Raw genomic sequence first — 27783 nt, forward strand, 5'->3', positions numbered from 1 at the left:
GCTTAGATTATTGTAGAATCAAGATTATGACCTGTAGAGCAGAGAAATGCTTAAATAATAATAATAATAATAATAATGCCACTGGGCTGTGCTTAATGGCCTTATTATTAATCTGAAGCTAGTTTAAGGATATTACTATGCACAGTAAGAGTTAAAACACTGGAATAGCAATATTGACAAATAACTATTTATCCCAGGAATCATATGCATACACTTTCTACACCACCAAAGCTGGACCTGGTAGGTCTCCAAATGCACAGGCAATTGGAGATGATGTCACCTGTGAAACTCTACCTCCCTAAGAATTTATATTTGAGAACTAAAATGATACAGCAGGGAAAGCCCTAGAGCCAAGATCAATAACTGAATCCTTCAAGGCAGATCTTATTCCTGAATGCAGCTCATCAGGCTTCTGGACCCTCCTGCTTCAGACAGTCTAACTTGTAGGGGTTTGGCTGGAAGGGGCACCTACATGACAAGTTCAGGTGCATAGCAAAGTTCAGCCCCACCAACCTCTCCTCCCACAAGAACACACTCTTTATGCACTCATTCAGTTCTCTCAGCAATAGCAAGAGTGAAACAGAACAAGGGAGCACCTCAGTTGGCCAATGTTCCCAATATCATGGTCAGATTAAAAAAAACTGTAGATAATCGGGTCTCTGGGTTGCATTCCCCGCAACTTTGATTCATAAGTCTGGAGTTGGGCCCAGTAACCTGTATTTTTATAAATTTCCCCCAAATGATTTTAATAATTAGTCAAATTGTTTTGGAATCACTGTACCATTGATTCAAATATTCATTAAACAGATACATGTTAAATATCTATGATATTCCATGTGCTGTATAGGCACCAGAGAAGCCATGGTCTATGCAAAGAGACAAGATTCCTGGTAATATCTAATAGCACAGTGCACTGCTCAAACATAGAATTTATGACTCTGTCATACATCTGTTTCATTATTTGTCTGTTTTCATACAATACTGATACCTTTAAAGCAAAGATTTTTTCTTTTTCATCTTTTATCTTAGGCATATGGCTGTATTGAATAAATACTGTTGAATAAGTGAAAAAATATTATTTTTCTATTGGGAAAATAATGAAATATATAAGAAATTATCTCTGACCTAAAGAAAATCACAGTCAGTCTAATCCAGGAGCTCTGAACTGATGTCTTCAGACTAAACTCATCTGGTGAGCACCCTCTGCCAGGGGAGATAGGTTCCATTTTCTTTTGAAAGTATAAACTCTCCGTTGTCCTTGCAAGCGTTTCCCTTCATTTCTATAATCTGCCTAGCTCTTGAATGCATTTGAGTTTTGATCTCTCACACTATTTTGACTAATACACATGGATCTGCTGAAGAAAAAATACAACATATACAAAGAATATAAAATAGTATATTCAGGGCTGGGTGCGGTGGCTCATGCCTGTAATCCTAGCACATTGGAAGGCTGAGGTGGACGGATCACCTGAGGTCATGAGTTCGAGATCAGCCTGACCAACATACAGAAACCTTATTTCTACTAAAAATACAAAATTAGCTGGGTGTGTTGGCACATGGCTATAATCCCAGCTACTCGGGAGGCTGAGGCAGGAGAATTGCTTGAACCTAGGAGGCAGAGGTTGCAGTGAGGCCAGATTACACTATTGCACTCCAGCCTGGGCAACAAGAGTGAAACTCCGTCTCAAAAAAATAAAAATAAATAAAATAGTATATTCAGAAGCCCAAACAGCATACTATTAACTCCATATGCCATGGGAAGAAGAAATGGAAAGGGTCCTGTACATCCTCTGAAGGGGTGAAAGAGGTGGGAATCCAAAGATGCCCTAAAAGATGCTCAGGAACGTGGGTGAGCAGTAAAGGCGGAGTCGGCACTCCAGATAAATGAATGGCGCCATGGTCATGTCCGGAGCACACCTTCCTCTCAGATGCCACAGTATTCACTGAACCATCTGCCTTTAAAAGAACAGAGTTGGGTGGCTTCAGCTGTGATGCTGCTTATTCTTTTCTGCATAGTGAGTCACCATAAGGTTGATGGCTGACTGTGCAGAAAACAGTGAACATGGCAGGCCAGTGACGACTGTCTTTAAAAGATAGGCCTGCAAGGTGGGGCACTGGCTGGTAAACTGTTCCCTACAGCCACATGAAACTTTCCGTAACAATAAGGGTAGCTCACTACGCCTGGCAATGTGTACAGTCAACTTGGTTAATTCTTTCCTTCTGGGACTGCATAATTTTGGCACCTGCCAGGGAGAGGGTGCCTACCAGCACCCAACAAAACCCTGAGCAGGTTCAGAGATTCAATGAGCTTCCCTGATGGGGAAGATTTCACATGTGTTGTTACAACTCATTACGGAAGAAATTAAGCGTGTCTTGTGTGACTCCACAGGGAGAGGACTCTTAGAAGCTTGCACCTGGCTTTCTCTGGACTTAGCCTTTTGCTGATTTTGCCTCCTGTTCTTTTGCTGCAATAAATCTTAGCCATGAGTGTGACTATATGCTGAGTCCTGTGAGTTCTTCTAATTAATCTCTGAACCTGGGGTCATCCTGGGGGCCCTTGACACACTGCCTTTCGTTGAGTCCCATGCTAAGACTTTACTTATGTCATCAAATCCTCAGACCCAGTGGGAAGACAAGAGGAACAGTCAGCCAAGGTCCCATAAATAAACATAGGCAGAACCAGCTGGAAACTGAATCCAAATATCTGGTATTAATATCACCCATACTGTTCCTCATAGAAAATTATGAACTATATACAGCATAGAGGGGTTTTCTATTCTTGAGATTTGGGATGTATGATTATGTCCCTCAAAACAAACAATTCTTCAGGTCAGCATGAATATTGAAACCAATTGTGTTATGACACAGTAAACCCACAAACTGTTAGGCCCTCTTTCACCTCATTTATTTCTTGGTAATCAAGAAATGAAGTTTCCTACTGAAAGTCAAAAGGCAGTAGAACATCTAGGGTAGCCTGCAAGATCTTGGCTCCTGCCCACTAAGCTGTGTGCCCCTGTGAGTTACTCAGCCACTTTATGCCTCAAGGACCTCGTCTTTAAAATAGGGATGATGACCATGAACATAGGGCCGTTGTCAAGATCAAATGAGTTCATCCATGTAAAGGACGTAGAAAAGTGCTAGAAACAGAGCAGGCATTCTGAAGGGGCCAGTGCTATGCATGAAAAGAGTGGCATCAGTCAATATGTACCAGGACATGGGTATGGTTATGCAAGTCAGTATGCTTTTAGGCACACATCTTTTAGGTGCCCAGTGCTACAATCAGTGCTAGGAATTTAAAGAGGGGTAAGACATGGCATGTGCCCATAATCAAATGAGAAGCACACACACATACTTCGCTATTTTGCACCGGTGTGGCAAGGGCTCTGCATGTAAAATAAACAAGCCAGGTTGAAGCACACGGAGACAACCATCACCAAGGCCTGGAAGGAATTACGAATAGGATTCATAGAGTAAGGGAACTTGACACTTGGCACCTGGCACTGGGGGCAGGGTGGGGTGATATTTTACAAGATTTTGAGGAGGAAGAACATTCCAGAGAGATAACACTGACAAAAGGCAAGAAAACATTTGTTCTGCTTATTCTTAGCCTAATTATCATCAGAGAGTGAGGTACGCAAGGTGTGGATGGGGGGAGAAATGGGAGTGTCTGGCTTGGTCCAGTTAGGGTAGGGCCTGAGTAAGCAAGGGAAGCCTGGATGGATGGGTAAGGTATTCTGTTGAGGAGGCTGCCTGGAAGTGTTTAAAATAAGATGCTGAAAGTCTTTGGCTCTGTGGCAAGTGCCATGACTCTTGGGAACTAAGGCACCTCACTCCATCACATTTTTCTTTTCACTTTTAGATACTCAAGCAGTAGGGAGTTGTGTTCATTTTTAGAAAAGTTAAGAGTCTGATTTTTTTTTCAAGTAAGAGAATGATGCTTAACAACCTATTAATTATATTTCGTGTAATGTCAATGTAGTTAGGAAACAGAACACCGACATTACTCCTTGGTACTGCCCTGCTAAGTTTCCAGTTTTTCTTTAATTGCTATTTATCACAAATAAGATAATTTACCTTCTTTCTCACTGGTTGCTCACAATTCATGTACTTGTTCATTCCACAGTTTACTTACTGAGTACCTACTATGCACCCAGGTTTGTGTGTGTCCTAGAGACTAAAAATGAAAAGCCATCTTCCCATCCTCAACCTTACTCTAAGTAGATAAAACAGTATTATTTTTATTAGCAAAAAGAGATGTTATATAATCATTATTATACTTAAAGAAGCTATATGATGTGTGCCAAGTGAGGCAATTTGACTGAACAAATCGCCCCCGTTGTGTTGGTGAACTGAAAGGGGCATGCTGCTGTTGTCAAAAGCCTCTCAACGTAAGTCGTGCATTCCTAATCTGAAATTCCAAAATCCAAAATGCCTCAAAAATCTAAACCTTTTTGAGCACTGACATAATGTTCAAAAAATAAATGCTCACTGGAGCATTTTAGATTTTTCAGTTAGGAATGTTCAACTGGTATCATGCGAATATTCCACAATTCAAAAAATTCCAAAACAAAAACAATTCCGGTTCCAAGCATTTTGGATAAGGGATACTCAACCTGTATGTTCACAGTCTTATCTGATGTTCACACCACCAATGAACCCCCCCCATTCCTTCCCCACCTCACTGATGCAGATGTGGCAGAAGAGAGAGGGGCAGGGGTCCATTAGAGGCTGAAGCTGAGGGTCATGCTCAGGATTGGGGCAAGCACAGATATTTCATGTATTATGTGGTGATTTTCATAACTTTTTAAGACTTTTTATTGAGTGAAATACTTGTATAGAAAAGTGCCCAAATCATAAAACTTTCAATAACTGAATACACCATGGATTAAGAAGCAGAACATTATCAGCACTCTAGGAGCTCCTACTGTGTCCTTCCAGCCATGATATCCACACTGAAACCACCATCCTGACTACTAACAGCTTAGAATTTACTTTGCAATTTTACAAGCTTTTGGGACCCTGGCAGGAGCTGTGCTCCTCGTCAGCATCTATTTTTCATTCTTCTCTGATTTTAGGTAGTGGCAGAAATCCGTCGATCTCAAGGAAGGTGGGATTCCAGCACCAAGGGATGAATCATGAACGATTTAAACCACCAAAGGCAATTCCTCTGCCCATACTATACTGACAAGGAGCAGGGGAGTCTGGTGAGGAGGAAGCCTTTTAACCTGCTCCCTTCTGTATGAGTTTTCTCTTATTGTTTTAGGAAATACTGACAACTTAGTTGCTTAAAATGATGCATGTGTATTATCTCACAGTTCTGTGGGTCGGAAATGGGTCTCATGGTTAAAAATCAAGGTGTCTGCATGCCCGCATTCCTCCTAAAGACTCTGAGAGACAACTGGTTTTCTTGCCTTTTTTTAGTGTCTGAAGCCTGACAGCATTTGGTGGCTTGTGATCTGTCCATCTTCAAAGCTAGCAATAGCCAGCTGAGTCTTTCCTATGCTACATCACTGTGACTCTGACTCTCCTGCCTTCCTCTTTCATTGTAGGGATCCTTGTGATGACTTTGGGCTCAAATGGATAAGCCAGGATATTCACTCTATCTTATAGGTAAGCTGATTCCCTCTGCAACCTCAATTCCCCACTTGACATGTAAAGTAACCTATTCCTAGGTTCTTGGTATTGGGACTTGGACATCTTCGGAGGCTACCATTTTGCCTACCATGCCTTTCTTCTTATGGAGGGTGCTGGTATGACTATTTGAAGCTTCAGAGGTCATCTATGACACTGAAGGAAAAGGCCAACAGAATACACATAGGCTAACCCAGGGTCTCAACTGCCAGCTGCCAACCCACCTAAAAAAGCACCTTCTTCCAGACTAATTGTTATTTGAGGTCATAAAACATCCTACATTTTTAAGTCCATCTTAGGTATTCTATTACTTATAGCCAAATGTATCCTGATATACATCTCAATGTCATCTATTAGTACATATAGAAACATAGAGAAAGAATGCCAACATCTCCCTGGGAACAAGGAATCTCATAACCTAATGTGAATCTTTACATAGGTAAACTAGACCAGTTATGACTAAGTTTTCATAATTACAGTTATTTCATTGTACAAATAATAAATAATGATGTTAGCAACAACAGCCACTGGCATTGACATGGCACTTTTTTCTTTTTTTTTATTTTTGAGATGGAGTCTTGCTTTGTTGCCCAGGCTGGAATGCAGTGATGCAATCTCGGCTCACTGCAGCCTCCACCTCTCGAGTTCAAGTGATCTTACCACCTCAGTCACCCAAGTTGCTGGGGCTACAGATACATGCCACCATGCCTGGGTAATTTTCGTATTTTTAGTAGAGATGTAGTTTTTCCAAAAGTTGGCCAGGCTAGTCTCGAACTCCTGACCTGAGGTGATCCACCTGCCTCAGCCTCCCAAAGTGCTGGGATTACAAGTATGAGCCACCATACCTGGCCAGGCACTTTCTAATTTGAAAATGTATTCCCAAACATATGTAGGAAGTTCAGGGATGTGCGTTACAGTCATTATTAAATAAAGCCCTACTTTTTAATTATTATGTTCTTATTTTAAAGGCATAATTTTAATTATTATGTTCTTATTTGTCTTTTAAGTAAATATCTAAGTTCATATATTATAATTATTTTGTCCCTGACTCTGAGGAAGAACAGCCTACCTCATTTCCTGACATATTCCTGGGCTATAATTTCTGGATCTCAATAATAAGCCATGAACTTAGCCTGTATATTGTTATCTGTGGCACACCTACTTCAGATGTTGTGAGGAATGAACTAAATCGGAATAGAGGACTTCAATTACTCATGGATTTCTGGAGTAACAAACAGTGAGCAGCTAAGCTTGGGGCCGTTGAGAATCACAGTAATCTCCAAAGTGAACAGCAGAGGGGCCTTTTCTCCTTTGTTTTCCGCCTTAATGTCAGAGGCCTCTAGGACAGATGCCTATCACTGGTCTTACCCCTGACCTGACTGTCAGAAATAGAACCTCTAGAATCCAATAAGAATAGCTGGAAGGCAAAATCAACAGATTGAACATCATGGAAATAAGCAAGAAAAAACAAAATGCCTAAAACCAATCACTAAGTGCAAAACGCATCAGAGATTCATTCCTTTTATCAAAAAAAAAAAAAAAAAAAACATAAAGAAAGAACTTCTTTTTTCTGGTTTTCTAGTAAGCTGGCATATCTGGACCAAAGACTCCTACTTCTCACTGAAAACTTTCTTGAGATCATGAAAGACTCAATACGATCACAAAGAACTACAAGGTCAGAAATCAAGGAAAGTGGGAACTCAGAGAGAAGAACAGAGCCCTGAAGCCACCTTTGCCCTGAGAGTACTTGGGGAGCCCTTGAAGGTGTGCTTTGGTCAGTCTGGCCTTAAAGAGTCTGAAGACAGAGGGCAAAGCCTGAGCATGCCAGTGGGCAGTCTAATGGGACACACTCTCCATAATAAGGGTGCAGTGCCAGCTTCTCTTGCTTTAAGAGTAAATGCCCACTGCTCACCTCCCCAAGGCACTTTGAGGAAAGCTGCTTCAGTGAGGCAGAGGAAAACTGAGTTGTCACCACAAACTAGAAAGTTTACAGCAGCTGTTGGTTAAAAATCCTCAGTCTTGAATTTAGATGAAAGTGGTTCCAAATTGGCAGTGTTTTTTCTCTGCAGCACATGCCAGTGTTCCCTGGCCAAGTACCTCCCAGGCCTCTAAGGAACCACCAGACTATTTTCCTAGGCAGTGGATTGTGAAACAAGTTCCCTGTGTACTGGTTACCAACTTGCCTGAGTCCAGTAAAACAGAACACCCCCACACACGACAGGCTACGTGAATCAGATTTATTACTTATAGACAGGCAGCAGAGGACAACAGAAACCATAGGTGCATTGGGAGCTGCACCCCAAGGCTCAGGAAAACTGCCTGGGAAACAGATGGAGTCTCTTCTGCACATGCCTCACTTGCATGACAGCAGAGGGACCCCAGGAAGCAGCCCGTCCTGGATTGTATACCCCTGGGTCACATGATCACTGGGCTATAGCACTGAAGGACATCTGTTTCCGGAGTGGGGAAGGCAGCTGAAACAGAACTGAGGCTATTTCAGCCAGCTCCCTCTTATCTCAAGATGTTGTATTCCCAGTGCATTCCGCAGTTATTCTTGTGAACTCCAAGTAAGAAAGTGGGGGAAACGGGTTGGTCTAAGGTCACTCAGAAAACTGTTCTATATGCAGTAGCTCACAGTAAAAGGCCAGACGTAGTGGCTCAGGCCTGTAACCTCCACACTTTGGGAGGCTGAGGCGGGTGGATTACTTGAGACAACGAGTTCGAGACCAGCCTGGCCAACATGGCAAAACCCTGTCTCTACTAAAAATACAAATAATAATAATAATAATAATTAGCTGGGTGTGGTGGCAAGTGCCTATAGTCCCAGCTACTCAGGAGGCTGAGGCACGAGAATCACTTGAACCCAGAGGCAGAGGTTGCAGTGAGCCAAGATCATGCCATTGCATTCCAGCCTGAGTGACAAAGGCGAAACTCTGTCTCAAAAATACAAATAAACGAACAAAAGAACATCAACTATTCAAGGAAAAAAAAAAAGCACTTTTCATGAGAACCAACAGAATTAACAGGAACAAAAATAGAAACACAAAAACTTCAGATATTGGAATATGAAAATATGAACTATAAAACCACTATAATTACTATGTTTAAATAACGTCTCAGACTTTCTAGTAAAAGATGGAAAGCTTCCCTCTGAACTTAGCAAAACAACGAACGAAGATGGTGCCATCACTCCTCTATTCAACACCATCCTGGAGCCTTTCCCTGTGCAGTAAGGCATGAAGAGGAAATAAAAGAGATAAGCATCAGTCAGAAAGCAAGCAAGTAAGCTATTATTCTTTGCAGGCATAGGGAAAATCTAAAAGAACCCACAGATTAATTAATAAAATAATAAGTGAGGTTAGTAAAGTTGCTGGGTACGAAATCAAACATAAAAGTGGATTACAGAGTGGTGATGGTCACACGATATTGTGAATATACTAAATGCCACTGAATTGTACACTGTTAAATGATTACAATGGTCAATTTGAGGTAATGCGTATTTTACAAAGAAGTAAATTGCAATCTATATACCAGCAACAGAGAAAAAATAAATAATACATTTATGATAGCATCAAAATATCACACACCTAAAAATTAACACATGGGTATGCTTATGGAAAAGTTGCAAAGAGATATCAAATAAGATCAAAGAAAAGACAGAGAAATACTAATACTATAAGAATTGTTCTCCCTAAATTGATCTAGATGGCCAATACAATTCAAAGAAAATCCCAATACACACCTGAGTGTGTGTTTGTGTGTGCGTAAAACTCACCCAGTTGATTCTGAAATATATATGTTAAGTGCAAAGGGATAAAATAGCCAACTCACTCTTCAAGAAGAAAAAGGTGAGAGGACATTTCTGACCACTTACAAAGCTCATTATAAGACTATGGAAATTACGTAAGTAGAGCAGAATAGAGACAAACCCATACAGACGTGGACACCTGGTCTGTGACAGAAGTGGCCTTGGTGACTAATGTAGACAGAATAACCATTTTAATAAGAGACACAGGGACAGCAGGGTGCCCGTACTGGGAAAAATTAAAGTTCATACTTTAAACAAAACTAATTCCTGATGGATTAGATGTTTCATCAAATTATATCTAAATGTGAAAGGCAGAAGTATAAAGCCTTACAAAATATAGGGCTGCCCTTATGACCTCAGGGCAGGATAGAATTTCTAGAACAGAACAAAAATAAAATAATTAACCACACAAAAGTTTAACAATTTTGATTATTTTAAAAACAAGATCTTCTGTTTATTAAAAGATACCAGGAAGAGATTAAGAAGGCAAGCCTGAGGTTTTCTAACTGGTTCTACCACTTACCGACTTTGAGATCTTGGGCAAATGCTGCCTCTCAATCTTGGTAAATTAGAAATAATAGTATTTACCTACAGGGTTGTTCTTGAAGATGAAAGATAATACATAGCATCATGTAGCAGAGTCACCACTCAATAAATTGCTTCATTTGGAGGAATTTGTGCATCTTCCCTCATTCTATGGTGTTATGGGACCATAAGAGGTCACTGATTGTTACCCTCCAGTCCTGATGAACAAAACCCTACCCCAGACGCTCTTTCCTCTCCATTCACTTTCTCCCCAGCATGAGAAACAAACCACTCTGCCAAGAGAAGGTCAAGGGCCTCTTGTGGCCCTCCCAGTGGCCGGCTGCATCTACAGTCCTATGCCTAAAACCAACAATCCTGCCTGACCTCAGTTCCCATGAGCAACTTCAATGGGCAGCTGCTTGGTTAATGGGGTTGCCCAGCCCGAGGTTGAAATAACACAATGGAGTTTGCCAGTGATTAAGAGCAGCACAAACTACCTTCACACAGGCATTTTATATGTGATTGTGGGGTGATCATTTCTCAGCAATCAAAAAGAAAAAGAAAGGCTTTGCAAAAATACCACAGAAGGGACTATTACGACGAATCATGCTAAGACATCTTGAATCCTCAAGTGTAATCACAGTAATGATAGTTTTCCTGGGGTCTGAAAACCAGCTCCGAACTGTTTGCAATGATTTGGCTTTCCATTGCTGATTCCTCACAAATTAGATTCAGACTCTTTCCATGTGTTGATGCTGCTGGGGGTTAATTATGGCTGTGAATATTCATAATAGTCATAATACCCGTGAATCTTGTATGTGCAATGGAAATCACTGAGCTGGGAAATAGAGTGGATTTCCAAGGTTAAAAACAGCAACCCACTTTTCAGTAGGAATTCAATTGCATACCTGTTGTTCAAACAAACCCCATGTTTAAAAATCTCTACAAAACTTCGGCAGTTGTCTTTGAATATACCAATGCCTGACTGCTTTATTATGCAACACATAAATATAGCTCTTGTTCAGGTATTTTTATGGTGGTAAATCTAGCATATACATTTGTAGCACAAAGATAGCTTGCTTTACTTCAAAATAGATTTTACCATCTGGATGATAAGAGTCTGAAAATCATAAGAAGCAGGACAGTTGGAAGAACTGGGATCTCATTCTAGAGAAGAACAGAGAAAGGGGAGAGCTTTGCACAAACTACTTTAAGGGATGTCACTGCTTAAGGGAGACTGACTTGGTTCTGAGGGTCTCCAGGAAGCAGAGCCTGGACCTTCACTTAGGAATCAAAGAGAGACAGAGAGAGGCTGCCCAACAGTAGAGGATACCAGGAATGAAATGAATACTCTCTTGAGAGGGTGAGAGTCCTGTTGGGAAAGGAATTTAAGCAAAGGCCAGAAAATGACCAACAGTCAGGAGATTGACAGGAGGGGCCCTTGTATCCCTGGGAATTGAGGAGTCTGTGGATTGACACACAGATCATAAAAGGGAGGCAGTTGACAGCAATGCTACCAGTAGGGCTGTCCCAGCATGTCACGGCTCCATGGCCTTCAGTATATTCTACATTTCTCCCTCCCTCAGTTTCCCTAACTGTAAACTGGGCATAAAAATTATGAGATTCAATGTGTTAATATGAGTAAAGCACACAGAAGAGCACCTGACATGAAGCAGGCACTTGGTAAATGTTAGTCCGTCACTGGTGCAGACATTACCAGTCGGGGCATATTATGACAAGACATTGGGACCTGTATACACACACATCTGTTTTTTAGGAATCAGGAGCCCTACAAAGCAAGAGTCCATGGTTTGGGAAACAAACGTTAACATTCATGGTATGAATCATCTCAAAACTTTAAATAATTGCATAATTTTGGAAGCTGCATTCCAACCAACAAATGAAAATGAAGAGAACAATGTAATACAGCTAAGGGCAGACTGGGAGGGTAGTACCTTGCATTTGTTTGTTCTCTGCTCCTGTCCGAGGTAGTTTTCACAGATTTGAATGCTTGCTGACCACCTGTGATTACTTCTCCTACCTAAAATAAAAATGAAACACGCACCAAGTGGTGCATTACTCCTTGATGTACCTTTAAAAATATACATATATGTATTTTAAAAGATACTAAAGCATTTTAATTTTTTCTCTACATATTCCATGAAAGACTCAAACTTGAAGCCCCTATATGCAGTGTAGAGAAGATTACATCATGAATTGCCCATTTCATAACAGTCTTGCAAAGCCACAAGTTATCTACAACTGCTAAAGACCGAGCAGGAAATATGGTGAATTAATGTATTTAACAAATATTATCTAAGAGACAACAACATGCCAGGCACTTTTTTGGGGTGTTCGGGATACAGATTGACAGAAACACCACCGTCAAGGAGCTCCTACTGAAAAGTGGAAAGCACTCTGAGTTGGGAGCTTGAATCCTCATTCTCCCACCTCACTGGGTCCCAGTTTTTTCCTCTGTAAAATGAAGACATTGGTTTATAATCTCAAAGGCCCCTTTTTGGCCTAAAAAATCCTATAATTCTACTATATTTTTAAACTAAATAAGCTCACTGCTAAGCATGTTGAAGTCTCAATAAAGAAAACAATTCCATTCAATAAACCTACTGCAAAAATTACTCAGATCCAGCACCTTTTCTCAAGAAACTCCTAAGATATCAGAGAGGGGAAGAAAAAGAGAACCTGCTGCTACTTGTCAGACCCCAACTACCTGCTAGGCACACACCTATCAATACCAACACTGTATTTTACTTAATCTCTCACCCTTCAATATTCCTATGAGGCAGGAATTGCTGGTAGGAAGAGAGAAGTTTAAAAACTTTCTTCTTACGCTGCCTGGGTCCAGTGACCACTATGGGGTCTGCTCTGTTTTCAAGGAGTAGAGTGACCTGCAGTGGGTGTCCATTCCCCTCTCTAACCAGGTCCTTCTCTTTGACAGGAGAATGACTCATTCACTGGCAACATCTGTCTGATGGGCAAGGTCATTGATTTGAAGGGTGAGGGCTATCTGCCTTTTCTCTGTTCTGCCTGAGACTTGGTATGCTGCACAGTTGTGATCCAGGTTAGTGCAAATGATTAAAGACTAGGCTTGGATTTGGAGGGTCTGTCATCATTTGCCTCCTATCTACTGGCTCAGGCACATATCTTCACTCACAGTGTATATTTGGGAAGGGCACTGGGAGCCCCACTTTAGCCTCAACAATAAGCCACTCTCCTATCCAAGCTTTACTAGACTGAAGTGTTTGGCATTTCATCATATTAATATATGGAGTAATTTGATTATTATTTGAGATTCTTGGTTATATGCTCCAATAAAACCCCAAAGCCTAGCCCACTGTTTATCACATGTATACTTCAATAAATAAATGACTAAACCAATGAAGAAATGAATCCTAGTCTGAGAGACTGCAGCATCAAACTCAGGGAGGTGAGGACTCTGATGGATGTCCACTCCTAGATGGCAGTCCTCCTGTGTCAACATCATAGAGTGGTGCAAGACCAGTTTTTTACATGGTACAGTTGTATAATTTTCAATTATATGTTGTAAAAATGCAACACGTGTATGTATGTGTGATGTAGTGCAGTTCCCTTTCACTGGAGACCATGAATATAAGAAGCATATCCTCCTCTTCCCATGGGTCTCATGGGAGGGCCTATGGGTGATGTGGAAAGATCTTCAGCTTCACCCTTTCAAGATATGCTCTGAACACTAGACTGGAGAAAAATAATATCCCAAACACCACAAGTGGCCGATGTGATGGTAAGCCTTTTGCTGAAGCTCCAGAAGAAAATAAATAATGAATGCTACTAAAGACATTAAATTCCAATGCTGGAAGGGTTTGTCCAGAAATGTTTCAAAAAAGATGCAGTCTGCATTACAAAAACTCATAGAAGACTGCTACAGAAGAATTGGCAACTAAAGCTACCAAAACAATGTTTAGTGAATAATTAAAGGAGGTGACTCATGGAAAGGTTTGTCCAATGGAGCAGGTTTGTATTATCAAACACGGTTTATTTTGGAGTAGGCTAAGTCTGAAATGTTGTATTTGCTATGTTTTAAAATAGATTTAATGTCATAATTGTATTGCTTTTGATTAATTTTTGCTGACCAATGTGTTTGTGGATGTTACTGTGGCAGGGAATGAATGTCCATATGGTTTAAATAGAATGTCCAACTGGTTTTCTTTTTTCTTTAACTGAATGAGTGGGATGAATCTAAATATTTCCCCATATCCTGGCCTTCCCTTAAGGAAACAAAAACACTTTTCAGTTTCTATTAATCCCAGTTATAGTTAACCAAATCAGATTCATGCCAAGTATAAATTTAAAAAATAAAATTAAGAAGATATTTCTTAATGGTTTATGGAGACTAAAAAGCGACTGTCCTTAGATTTAGAGAAGGAGAGAGGGAATAGGGGGAAGGGGCCTCTTCCTGGAAGTATCCCAGGGAGGCAGCAAGACCTCCAAGAGATGTGGCTATGTAATACTCGTGCTGTCCAGCAAAACGTTCTGCAATTCTGTTTTTCAATATTTCCTAATATCTCAATATTTCTGGTGGAAATGCTCTGTGCTATCTGACACAATAGCTGCCAGCTACATGTGGCTACGAAGCACTTGAAATGTGGTTAGTGTAACTTAGAAACTCAAGTTTTGATTTTATTAAATTTTAATTAATTTAAATTTATGTTCATTTAGCAAGAGAGATAGGAACATAACCACAGTCAGCCTCAAACCCAGGTGTGTTTGTCATGTGATGGGCTACCGGGATTCTTCTTCGGGTGTGAAAGACCTTGTCCATATCCACTACCCGTAATTCATCTGTGGTCTAGACCACACAGTCTTTTCAGTTCTGGAACTCTCTGCTCCTTCCTTACTATGCCTGGGACCTGGAACTCTCACGTGAGTGTGAGAACTCAGGGGTCTACAGTCTAGTCTCTCTGATCAATGTGAGGTCTAGAGGATCCCCTGTGCCTGATTTGGCTAACTGAAAAGACTCAGGTCAGCCAGAGAGCTCACTGAGATGTTGCCTGGGACCTTTGCTGGGCCTGCATCACAGCTCATCTTCCTTTCCCCACTCCTGGCTCCTTCCGTCCCTTTCCAGGTGCTGACCCCATGGGATTTCTTAATACATATTTTGCATGCTCATCTGCATTTCAGAATCTGCTTCCCAAGGAGCAGTGGCAGCTTAGCACCTTTTAAATTTCTTAATGTTTTAATTCCTTTAAATGAGGTCAATGTTAGTTAAAATTCATTAAAATATCAGCTTAAAAAAGAAAGCTCTTGAATCCAAAGTACAAGTTTTGTATAGCTTTACCTTGCAATATATGCACCAATGAGAATAGGAGCATATGCATAATGAGAGTCTTAAAACACCCCATTTCTAACACTGTTATTTGTCACATAATAAGCACAAAGACTGTGTTTATGGAAATGCAAATAGAATTACAAATTTGGAACTTTTATTCACAGGGAATTTGCTGTGCACCAGAATCTAAATGTGTTTCTTATTTTTAAAAGGTATTTTCAGCTCATTTAGTTTCAAAGATTGTTTTAAGTTTAAAAGTTAGAAGGAATTAAGGAATTGGCTGTAAGGAAAATATTAACACCAAAATTCATAACAACACTGAAATTCATCTTAATGCCAACAGTCATAACACTGAAATTCACCTTCACACAAACACTTGTAACACTGAAATTCATTTAAATGCCGACATTTATATTAATAGTAGGTTACCTTTTCTGATAAGATCTAATTTGCCCAGGCTGAGGACTAGAGGTTCAGAATTCCAAGGTTTGGGAATCCTAACCTCTGGTTTCCCGCTGTACCTGCAGTCCCGGTCTTTCTCCAGGAAGCAATGCTCATTAACATCAAACATCGTCTTATTCCTTTGTGTTAAATGTGTTTAGAAATGACTAATGGAAGAGTTGTAAGGGCCAAAATATGTTTAGTAAATTAGATAATGTGAGACTAACGGTTTCCTGAATCCACAGAGAGAAATGTAATCAACTACTTGAAAATTCAATTGTGGGACAGGCATAAAGGAACAAATTAACATTTTAATAATGTTATATTATTTTAACTCTCATAGAGTCATGTAATTGGAAGTTGGGAGTGAACATGGAGGTAGTAATAGAGTTCATTTTTCTACAGAATACAAAAGTCCATTCTGAGGCTTTTCTGATGCACGACTTTCCAACTTTTGCTTAAATAGTACCCTCATTTGAAGTTTCATTACCACCTGAGGCAGCACCTGAATTGAGACAATCTATATCAACTCATAAAAGTTACTCATACCAAGAAACACAGACTATGTGAGCTATGTAAAAATACAGTAGACTGATGCGAAGAAGCTACTTAGTTCTGAATCCTTATACTGTGGGTTGAACCATAAAAATTGCCAGTATCTATGTCTGACCCATAAAAAATGATTTTTTTGTGATTCAGCCTAATGTTTAAGTGAATTTAAATAAAATGAGCAAACAATAACTCCATTTCAGGTGAAGACGTGCTACTTGTAAATTAAGAGGGAAAAACAAATAAAATGAATATAATCAGAAATACTTGTTAAGAAACAAAACATAAATCAACTTTAACTTTTTCCTGTGAGTTTAGCCTGGCTTCTTAAATAAAAGTATACATGAAAAATCACAACAAATTTATACATCTCTTGGAGATTTCCAAGTTTCAACTATTACCTCCAGTAAATCTGCTCCAAGAAATATTTACTGAATATCTGTTATATGCCAAGAATAGGAGTGAGAGGTAGATATGGAAAGTTAGATTAAAAATTATTCCTGATCATCTTATGAGAGAGAAGATATATAAACAGTTAAAATACATTGAAAAAAGTTTAATTGCTAGATATATGCATAGACTACTATGGAAGCCCAAGGGAGGGAGCTGTGCTGAAAAGGATAGACAGCAGAAATCATATAAGGTATTTTAATCTGTTCTCACATTGCTATAAAGAATACCTAAGACTGGGTAATTTACAAAGAAAAGAGATTTAACTGGCTTATGGCTCTACAGGCTGTATAGAAAGCATGGTGGCATCAGCTTCTGGGAAGGCCTTACGAAACTTACAATCATGGCAGAAGATGAAGGGGAAGCGGGCATGTCTCATATGGCAGAAGTAGGAACAAGAGAGAGAGAAAGGAGGTGCCACCCACTTTTAGACAACCAGATCTCATGAGAATTTTACCACAAAGCACTAGGGGGATGGTGCTAAACTATGAGAAACCACCCCCATGATCCAACCGTCTCCCACCAGGCCCCACCTCCAGCATTGGCAATGATATTTCAACATGAGATTTGGGTGGGGACACAGATCCAAACCTACCCTGTTGGGAGGCTGTCTAAATCTGCCTCATGGCCATCAGACGGCTTATTGGAGGAGGTGAGATTTGATATGAATTTTAAAGGATAAGCAGGAATTTTCCAGAAGATGTAGGTCATGTAGTGGGTGAGGAATATTCCAGAGAGAGAAACAAAGCATGAACAGAGAGAGGAAAGTAAATGATCACACAAATGGGCACAAAATATGAGGCAGACTGTAGCTGGAAAAAAGGCTGAAGAACACAGGAGAGATTTGGGAGAATTTATTTCGTGGCACTTGGACTTTGCACAAGCGGTGATGAGAACTTTGCAGTGCTTTCCTCCCAAGTCACACAGTTACTCACCTCAGCTCAAGAGTAGTATTTTACACACGTTCTTATTTTCCTTAGACAAGGTGTGTGATGGTAACAAAAATACTAACTCCAGTGGAGTGATAGCTTTTGAAAAGTATCTTTCTCTCTCGCCTAGCTAGATAAAAATACTTTCCTTTCTCTTTAGACTATTTTAGTCAAACTTTCTGTTCCTGCACCCAACTTCACTCTGAAAATACTCATGACACACAATCCTGTTGGGAAACTGTCTAAATGTGTATAATGGCCATCACAGAGATTCTGTGAATCCACACATTTGAATCACTGGCTAATTGTGCTGTTCTGTTGGGCTTTAGTTTGCCTACAGACCACCAACACGTATGTACTTCTCTAGTAGACCACTGTCCGACAGGAGGTGGGTCTTGGATTCTGCACTCAAGATCACCTAGCACTTAACAAATCCTCTTAAATGGGGTCACTTGCATGAAATACAATCCATTATCCACAACTGCCCCAAAGTGGAAGGTCATGAAAGTTAAGGGGATAGTTTCTTAAAATGAATTGAACATTAAAAAATGATTGTTACACTCTTCAGTACAGACTCTTCCAGTATTTTCATGTGGGTGTGAAATGGTGTCTTAATGTACAGTACAGGTACCGGGGCTGTTTGTCCTCATATCCATCGCTCGCCCTGTCTTTGCTCTGCTCTGTAAATCACAGGGAGACAGAACGCTGTTAGCTTCACTAGCCAGCCTTCCATGTCAGCTGGCTCTCACCTGGGCCTGGTCAATGGTAGACAATGCAGGGAAGCTGGAGGGCTGAGAACTCTACATGTTTTCACAATCCCTGTCTGCTTCAGCAACTTTTCCACAGTGGTAGAGTCTACTCCATGGCTTCATGCCCTGCCCAAGAGGGCTCTGCAGTTCTGGGTTCTTCCAGGTAACCTTGGTGTTTGCTTTCTGCCAACACCAACTTCTCTATCTGTTCCAGGAGTGGTGGTAACTTTCTGACAGTACACATTTTTTCCTTTCTTCGGCTTCTCAAATCTCCTATTACCTGTGTAATATGTTTCCAAAATTACTCCTAAACAATAAATTTCTTTATAAATCCTGTATTGTATATATTTAAATACTCAGGTATTTCCTAATGTTTCATTAGACCCTTTCTTATTTATGTTATGTTTTTCAAACCTTGGGGTGCTCATTAAAACAAGAGTCCCACATCTTCTAGTTAGAATCTGCAGATAGCGGCCTGAGAATCTAGTTTTTAACAAGCTCTCTCCTGGTAATTCTTAGATTACGTGAGTTTTGTAAATAGTCCTGGCTGATACTGTAGCTTCCAGGCTTTTCTGAATGCCATTTATACAACCTACATTTACAAGATGCCCATAGTGCCCTAGAAATTGTTTTAGGAGCTTGGATGCTATGGATGAACCAGAAAGACCTGGTCACTACATTGATGAAATATTTTACATTGCCATTCAAAATTACATACCTCGACCTACAAATGAGTAATCATAAGTATAATACTACCTTTTATGTGTGCGCTAACATTTAATGGACTGGTTTTAAATAGAATGTTTCCAATTTCTTATATCATGCTGTCTACATATGTACATAAATTGTATAATATACCTAAGTATTTTGTTAGAAGGGAATCCAAATTTAGAATTATTAAGTCATAATGTATATTTCAAGGCATATGTGTCAATAATTTAGTTCCCAAAAAGATTAAATCATTTCTCTAGCAGTTTATGAAAGTACTCTTTCATTGCACCTTCATTAGCATTGAACTTAAAAACTTTCTTTTATAGGAATTTGGCAGGAGTGGTTGCTTCTAGAAAGAAGAACTAGATGGTTGAGGAAGACAGAGGAAAGAAAGACTTGCTTTGTACAGTAAGTTATTTAATACCTTTGAATTCTGTCCTGTAAATATATATTATTTAAAAATAAATGAGAAGCAGTAAAAATTTTTAAATGTTTGATAAGATGAAAAAATATATTTTAATATCTAAAAGAAATTTCTCATATCTCTTGTGTTTCTTTTGTAACTGTAATTTCCTGCCTTCCTATTAGAGCTTTAATTGTTTTCTGAAATACCTTAATGAATTTATACATATTATCCTTCTTTGATCTTTTGTTTTCTGGCAATGGGACATATCAGCATTAAAAAAAAATTGTATCCTAACTTGTTTATTTTACCTCACTGAAATGTAAATTTCATGAGGACAGGAAGTTCTCTGCTGGGCACATGGTTGGCCCTCGACAATTATTTGTTGAATAAATAAATAGGTAAAATGCAAGTGAACAAGAAGTATTTACTGAATGGTAGCTTTTTACATACAGCTCTTACATTGTAAATAATTATTTAATTATTGTATATAGTAAATAATTAAAACTATTGCTTTGCCTTGGTGATTTTTGCCATTATTTTATGTTTAGAAAATCCTCTTCTTTAAAGAATGGAAGTAGATATTTATCTTTATTTATTTTCTTAATGCTTTTAAAATAATACTCAAACCTTTAATCCATGTGAAATTTACTTTGGTGTCTGGTGTATTTCATGAACTAATGTTTTCCAAGTAGTCAGTATCATCCAAATTTACTATAAAATATATATTTATTTATTCACTCAATTTCAATCAATAGGTTTTTTTTTTTTTGAGTACTTACGACGTGCCACTGAACTAGACATAGTTCTTATTTCAGTGAGCTTATGGTTTAGTAGAAGAGAAAACAAGTAAGCACACAGTTTTAGGGCAGTGTGATCAATACTAGGACAGAGAATAAACACAGGGTGCTGTAGGAGCATGGTGGACAGACACCTCCCAGCTTTGGGGGCTCAGAGAAGTTTCCCAAGGGAGTGTTATCTGAGCTAGAAAGCAAGTATCCAGCTGAAAGGGGGAAAACTGCCTTTCACAGAGAGGGAAAACTTGCACAAAGGTGAGAGAGAAGTTACATTCCTGGAACTGGAAGTTGTTCCATATTCCTAGTGCATAGCCTTTAGAAGCGGAGATAGTAGGTGCTGAGGTTGTGGATGTAAGCAGGGTCCACAGCATGCAGGAACTGTAGGCTGTCTTAGGAGTTAGGACTTTATTCTAAAGATGAGAGGGACCCTATTAGGCTTTATAAAAGACGCAACTGGCACCATAAAGCCTGTATTTTTGGAAGGTTTCTGGAAAGCAAAGTATGTATGTATGTATGTACGTATGTATTTATTTTTTAAGACGGAGTTTTGCTCTTGTTACCTAGGCTGGAGTGCAATGGTGCAATCTTGGCTCACTGCAACCTCCACCTCCTGGGTTCAAGCAATTCTCCTGCCTCAGCCTCCCGAGTAGATGGGATTACAGGCATGTGCCAACATGCCCAGCTAATTTTTGTATTTTTAGTAAAGTCAAGGTTTCTCCATACTGGTCAGGTTGGTCTTGAACTCCCAATCTCAGGTGATTTGCCCACCTTGGCCTCCCAAAGTGCTGGGATTACAGGCGTGAGCCACTGTCCAGCCAAGGAAGTCTATTTACAATAGCATTGTAGTAACAAGGTAAGAGATGACTGTTATCTCTCCCAACACAGACAGTGGCAATAAAGAGAAAGAATGAATTTGAGATATGAAGGAGGCAAAATATAGCAGCCTTGAATGTGAAGAGTGAAGATAGAGGGAGGTGACAAAGATGATTTCAAGTGAGCAGAGGATGGTAACATCCATTAAGAAAAGGGATTTGGGAGGTGTAGTAAGTTTGGAAGGGAAATAGAGTTCAGATTTTAACTGAAAATCCTGGAGATACGTATTTAAAAGTCCATCATATTTAGGAAGTAACTGAAGCCAATTCAATAGATAAGATCGATCAGGAGAGGGTAAGAATGAGGAGAGTTGTATAAGAAACACAAAGGAAGTTGAACATTCAAGGAATGAGCAATGGTAGATGTACTTACAAAAGAGGCTGCAAAAGAATGGACAGAGAAGTAGATAATGAATAGCAGTACATGATTATATAAAACTATGAAAAGAACATGATTAAAAGGAAGATGAGAACCCAACAGTGTCTCACACAATGGAGAAATCAAATAAAATAAGTGTTACAAATTTTCTATTGAGCTTAGTAAAAAAAAAATTGTTCAATATGACAGAAGTTTTTGACAGGTAAAAATAATAAATTCAAAGAATACACACACACACACACACACACACACACACACACACACACACGTAATGACCAATGACTTTTACACTGAAAATGACAAATTGCCGTTGAAAGACAAATTTTAGAACACCCATGGAGAGAAACCTCATGACTGTACACTGACACACTTAATAATATTAAGATGTCATATCTTCCCAGATTGACATACAGATTCACTAAAATCCTAATTAGCATCCCAACAAGGTTTTTGTATGAAAGTTGATAAGCTGATTTCTAAATTTATATCAAAATACAAATAATAGACAAAATGCTAATCGAAAAGAAACAAAGTCGTAAGAATTGCAGCCTTGAAGGTAAATTATAAAGCTAAAATGATTAGCACAGGTTAGTACTGACATAAGGATACAGAGATCAATGGAAAAAAACAAAAGGCCTAAAAATAGACCCTTCTTTATGAGACTGCAGATTTTTGACAAAAGGTGCCGAAGCAACTCAATGGGGAAAGTAAAATCTTTTGGGCTACAGCTGCAAATCCATAAGAGAAAAAAATGACCCTTAACAACTTCTTCATACCATACGTAAAAATCCATCTGAAATGAATCCCAGGCTTAAAGGTAAAAGCTTAAATGATAAAGTTTCTAAAAGACAATGTGAGAGAATATCTGTAAAGCTAAAGATTTCATAAATAGGAAAAAGGACGTAATCACCAAAATAGAAATACAATAACATATGAGAATTAACCAAAGCCAAAACTTCTGCTTATTATACAATAATAAAACAATAAACAAATGACTAGCTGACCTGACATTGGCAGAAAATATTCAAAAATCAGATAAGTCATGATAAGGAATGAATAAGAATTTTGAAGGGTTTCATTCTTCAACTAATATTTATTTCTTGTAATATTTATTTACTAAAAGGCAAGTACTATTCCAGTCATTGGCTGAATCAAGGTCTCTACTCTTATAAACTCCACATTTAGATAGGTAAAGACAAAATCATACAAAATTTAATAAGGCCATTTCGTACAATAATAAATACTGTGATCAAATACACCAAGTAATATGGCTGAGAAAGATGCCTAAGAGATTGTGATTGGCTATGTCAGCTCTGGTATTAAAAGTCCATGTAAAAATGTAACAACTGAGCCAAAACCTGCATAATACAAAGGAGACAGATCTTGAATATGGTTTGGCTCTGTGTCACCACCCAAATATTATCTGGAATTGTAATCCCCATATGTCAAGGGAGGGACCTGTAATCCCCACGTGTGGACGGAGGGAGGTGATTCGATCATGGGGGAAGTTTCCCCCATGCTGTTCTGTTGATAGAGACTTTTCATGAGAACTGATGGTTTTATAAGAGATTCTTCCCTCTTTACTTCCTTTACACGCTCTCTCACCTGCTGCCATGTAAGATGCGCCTGCTTTCCCTTCCACCATGACTATAAGTTTCCTGAGGCCTCCTTAGCCATGCAGAACTGTGAGTCAATTAAGCTGCTTTTCCTTATAAATTACCCAGTCTTGGGCAGTTCTTTATAGTGGTGTGAGAACAGACTAACCCAGGAAATTGATACCAACAGTGGGGTAGTTTCCCCCATGATGTTCTCGTGACAGTGAGTGAATTCTCATGATATCTGATGGTTTTATGAAGGGTAGTCTTTCTGGCTCTCTCATACACTCACTCTCCTTCCACCATGGTCCAAGTTTGCTTCACCTTCACCTTCCACCATGATCCAGAGGCCTCCCCAGCTATGTGGAACTGTGAGTCAATTAAACCTCTTTCCTTTATAAGTCACCCAGTATTGGGTATTTAGTTATAGCAGTGTGAAATGGACTAATACAGATGTAAACAGAGAAAGGGGCAGAAATGCTCTTAGCAGAAAAAGCACAGAAAACACAAAAGTCCTGCCAATGGGAACAAGGTTCCAGAACCTTACTGGAACCTTATGTGTTTCAGAACCTTATTGGAATCTTCCATGTTCCAGAAAGAGAGAGGGGGGAAAAAAAAGCTGTGCCCAGAATATGAGAGGAGAAAAGTGGAAGAAGGTACCAGAAACATATGCAGAAACTACTCTGTACACAGCCTTCTGGGCCAGAACAAGAAATCTGAATATATTCCAAGTGCCACAGAAAGCCATTGGTAGGTTTCAACAAGGGAATAAAACTATTATTTGCAGGATGCATATTTTTGTTTGCAAAATTTACTTCTTTTAAAAAAATAACCACTTTGAGATAATTATACCTGAGAACAAACAAAAGACTGAAAAGAACCAAAATGAAATGGTTATCTAGATAGCAGGACCATGAGTTTTTTTTTTTTTAATTGAGTTGTAGTTCTACAGTAATAATTTCATAATAAAAAGAAAAAATATTTTAAAACACAACTATAAACAAAAAAGTAAATACAAGGGCATTCTGGTTTCTCTACGGAGAAAGTATAAAGAGTGGAAAGAACAGAGCAGAGCAAACTGTGAGAAGGCAGTCCAAGGTAGTTGGCTGAGGGAGGACACTGGCTTAATGGGAGGTGATGGTGGGAGGTGGTGCTAAGTGAGTGAATTCAGGATATATTTTGGTAGTGCACTAGCAAGACGTAGTTAAGAAAGTCTCCGAATCATTGACTTGAACAACTGTGTATCAGTTGATGGTGCCATTTTCTGAGACAAGGAGGACTACGGGAGGAGCAGGTCTACAGAAGGAAATCATGGGTTCATTTGGCTATTTTTAATTATCGAGGCTGGATGTCAGCAAGATAGCAGGATAGGAAGTCCATGCTGACCGTGAATTTATGTGGCCCATCAATTGGCAGGTACATACAAAATGTAATTGATTCTCAAGCACATAATTTGCTAATATTTATATTATAAGGAAAATTTTAAAAGATGTAGTTATTGATATGTATATGTAAAATCAACACTGACAGTTACACAAGGCAGTTGTATGGCTTTGAGTAACCAGAAAACAAATCTAACCATCAACTGATTCCTTCAAAATTATTTTCTACTTGGAAGGTCATTCTTCTGACAGTTCCCCATAGAAGATCATCTACACACTGCAGCCTAAAACTGAAAATATTTTATTTAGTTAGGACAAACATTAAGACTGAGAATAATGTATAAAAATAAAAGAAAATTTTCTTTTACAATTTTGGTAGAGACAGTCTCTAAACATGCTGGAGAGGGTTTTGTGCCTTAGTAAAAAAATGACATCCTGAAATCAACCCTTCTGTCTGAGCTGCAGGCTAAGTACCCAGGACCTGAGGCTTCTCCCTCTCACAGTGGTGATGTTCACATTAGGTGATAAAGTGAGCAAATATCCAGGCTGACCTGACTAGGCTACTCTAGCCTCACTGCCTATGAGAAAGCTTAAATATCAGGAACCCTGGAATGAAACAAAGAGCGATACTTCCACTCCTGTTGCCCCCCGTAAGGAACCATCACTTGGTTCCTGGCCTCAAAGGGACTGTGGTGAGATCTGTCTGACTAGGGACAGCTGTGCAGGGAATTGCCACAGTCTATGGCTTCTCCTGCTTTCCTTGAATTAATGTCCGATCTTATGTTCTCCTCCTCATTTGCTGGCAATTAGAATGCCCTATTACCCACCCCAACTGGCCAATGGGAAAAAGGGACAGAACCCATTTTAAGTGGCAACTCTGCAGTTCCGTAGAAGCTATGAAACCAAGTCACAGAAAGACAGTGTTTGGAATCTTTACAGTCAGGGACAGGGACATCACTTGACTAGTGGAAAGCTAGCTTTGGGTCACCTATTATTTTATTTTTAAAATGAAAACTGTAGACAAATTCATAGGGATAAAGAATACAAGATAAGATGTAGTTGATGGATACGTTTCAAGATGTGGCTTTTCCCCAAAGCCCACTCAGCATTACCATTCTTGAGAGCACCCCCTACCCTGTGTACAGCCCCAAGGAGCCCTTCTCCCTCATACCTAGGAGCCTCACCTAGCAATGGGAGTCCTATGAGTTTCCAGTTTCCCACAAGGTGATTCCATTCGTGGATCAAGGTCAGCTATGCAGGGAGCTCCTGGTGAGATCTGACTTACCTTCTGAGCAGCTAAGACCTGACCTTCTTTTGGTATCTACTATGTTTATTCTGACAAGAATGTATGTAGTTGACAGCAATAAATCTCATTATTTAAGTGACCTTTGTTTATTTCACTTCCAGGAAACACAGAAAAGAGAAAAGATAACCCCCTGGTTCAGGAAGAGGCCAGGCAAGATTTTAGAGAGAATGCCCATGGTTTTGAAGAGGCTTCTCTATAATCTTGAAGGAAACAATTAACTGCAAAATAATGTGTATTTCTTTGTCTCCCAGTTGACAACAAGCTGGGTAACTATGCAGGTATCTTCCAATTAAAGTGGTATGAAGAATCATGGAAGAAATGATACATTTCATTGTATCTAATTTTGATCCTCAGCAATTTTCTTAGTGGGGTAGGGGAAAAATTTCACAGAAGAATAAAGTCTGCTAAGATACTGATACTCATGAAATATCCTAATCCAATTACTTATTTTAGAGGAGAAATATTGGGAACAAAATTTTAAAGGTGAAGCTCTGTACTATATTAAGCTGCTAATGATCCAAAAATAATCTGGCTATAGATGAAAATTATGAGGCATTGTTTGTGTTCATTTGGAAACATATGCTATGATTTAAGGCGGCATCAGAATTTCATTTCTTCTTCTGCAAATGAGGATAATCACCCCTACTCCATAGGATGTTCAAAGTATTCAACACTGTTTTGTGGCACACAGTAAATGTTCAATAAACAGTAGCTTTGTTTTTGTCTTTTTTATTAACTGGTATAAGGACAAAAGCTAGAACCTAAATGGTGTGTCTAAATATCACGTTTATTAGAGGATTTTGACTGATCTAATGATCCCAATCTAGTGTTTTCTACGACATGACACATCCATTTATTAAATTATGACCCTGGGAAAGTTCTATAACCTCAGCAATCCTCATTAAATAATCTAGGTAATAAAAATCCCTAGGTTACAGGGTTATTGTAGGAAGTAAGTTGTTTAAACTGTTTATCACAGAGCATATACAATTTTTGCCAAATAGTCATAATTGTAGACATGTCTCTACAGGTGGTGAAGTCTTTCAGGGCAGGGGTCAAGCCAATTTTATTTTTCTATTCATAAAAATTATAGCATAGTAGCTCCTAGAATGGAGGTATGTAAAACATTTTCAGTTTTTGCAGGGGGTATACATGTAAAAATCCTAAGTATAAATCCTGTAGTTAGTCATTATCTCCTTAAATATCATCTCTGCTACATTCTCCCTGTATTCTCCATATAAGACTAACTAAATTAAATGTATGTTAGACCTTCTCACTCTATTCCACATGTTCTTAGTGTCTGTGTTAGTATTTTCTTTCTCTATGCTTCATTCTAGATCATATCTTCTTACTTTCCAGTGTAGCAGCACTCTCCTCAGCTGTGTCTAATCTGCTGCTAAATCTACTCATTAAATTTTAAATTTAATTTATCATATTTCAGTTCTAAAAATTTTTATTTAGCTCATTTTCAAGTATGTTAAACCACTTTTGTATTTTCTGGTTCCTTATAGAACATTTCATGCTTGACTATTGCCTCCAAACATAATCAGCATCAACATTAATGTCACTACCACCCCATAACAGGGAGCAACCATCAACCAAGGTTCCTCAGGAGCTGGTGTACAAATGTCCCAGTTCCGTTGCCCCTTACTTAGGGCTGTGCTGAGGTATGTGTTTAGCACTGTCTCCTTGAGTTTTCCTACTAGGGGAGCTGGGTCAATCAAGAACTCTCTATTGGCTGCCTTCCCTTCCAGCATTCCCATACTTCCCAAATAAACTACTCTACTCCAATCCCTATGATAAAGTCTCTGCTTCTGAAAGACACCAAATTAAAACAGTGTTTTACAGTCTGTGTCTAATAATTTAATGCCTACAGCAACTGTGAGACCCTCAAGGTTATCCACAAGGAAGAAAAGCAACAGTCTGCCATAAT

The 27783-nt window shown here is 39.1% G+C and overlaps 1 protein-coding gene across 3 annotated transcripts in view; it reads right to left on the reverse strand.

Annotated features, from left to right (window-relative positions):
• DNAAF11 (dynein axonemal assembly factor 11) overlaps positions 1 to 27783 on the reverse strand; it is a 103062-nt gene that overhangs the window by 12679 nt on the left and 62600 nt on the right. For 2 of the 3 annotated variants that reach the window (XR_012514186.1, XM_074387146.1), the window contains exon 11: positions 11920 to 12001. Coding sequence is in view for 2 of the 3 variants with exons in the window: in XM_074387146.1 (XP_074243247.1) it covers positions 11920 to 12001 (82 nt within the window). In the remaining variant the exon portion in view is untranslated. Of the gene's footprint in view, positions 1 to 11919; positions 12002 to 15265; positions 18686 to 27783 lie in introns of those variants that run through there. The other variant, XM_074387147.1, reaches the window with a different exon arrangement.

Source organism: Saimiri boliviensis, chromosome 15 (assembly GCF_048565385.1).
Source record: "Saimiri boliviensis isolate mSaiBol1 chromosome 15, mSaiBol1.pri, whole genome shotgun sequence".
NCBI lineage: Eukaryota > Metazoa > Chordata > Mammalia > Primates > Cebidae > Saimiri > Saimiri boliviensis.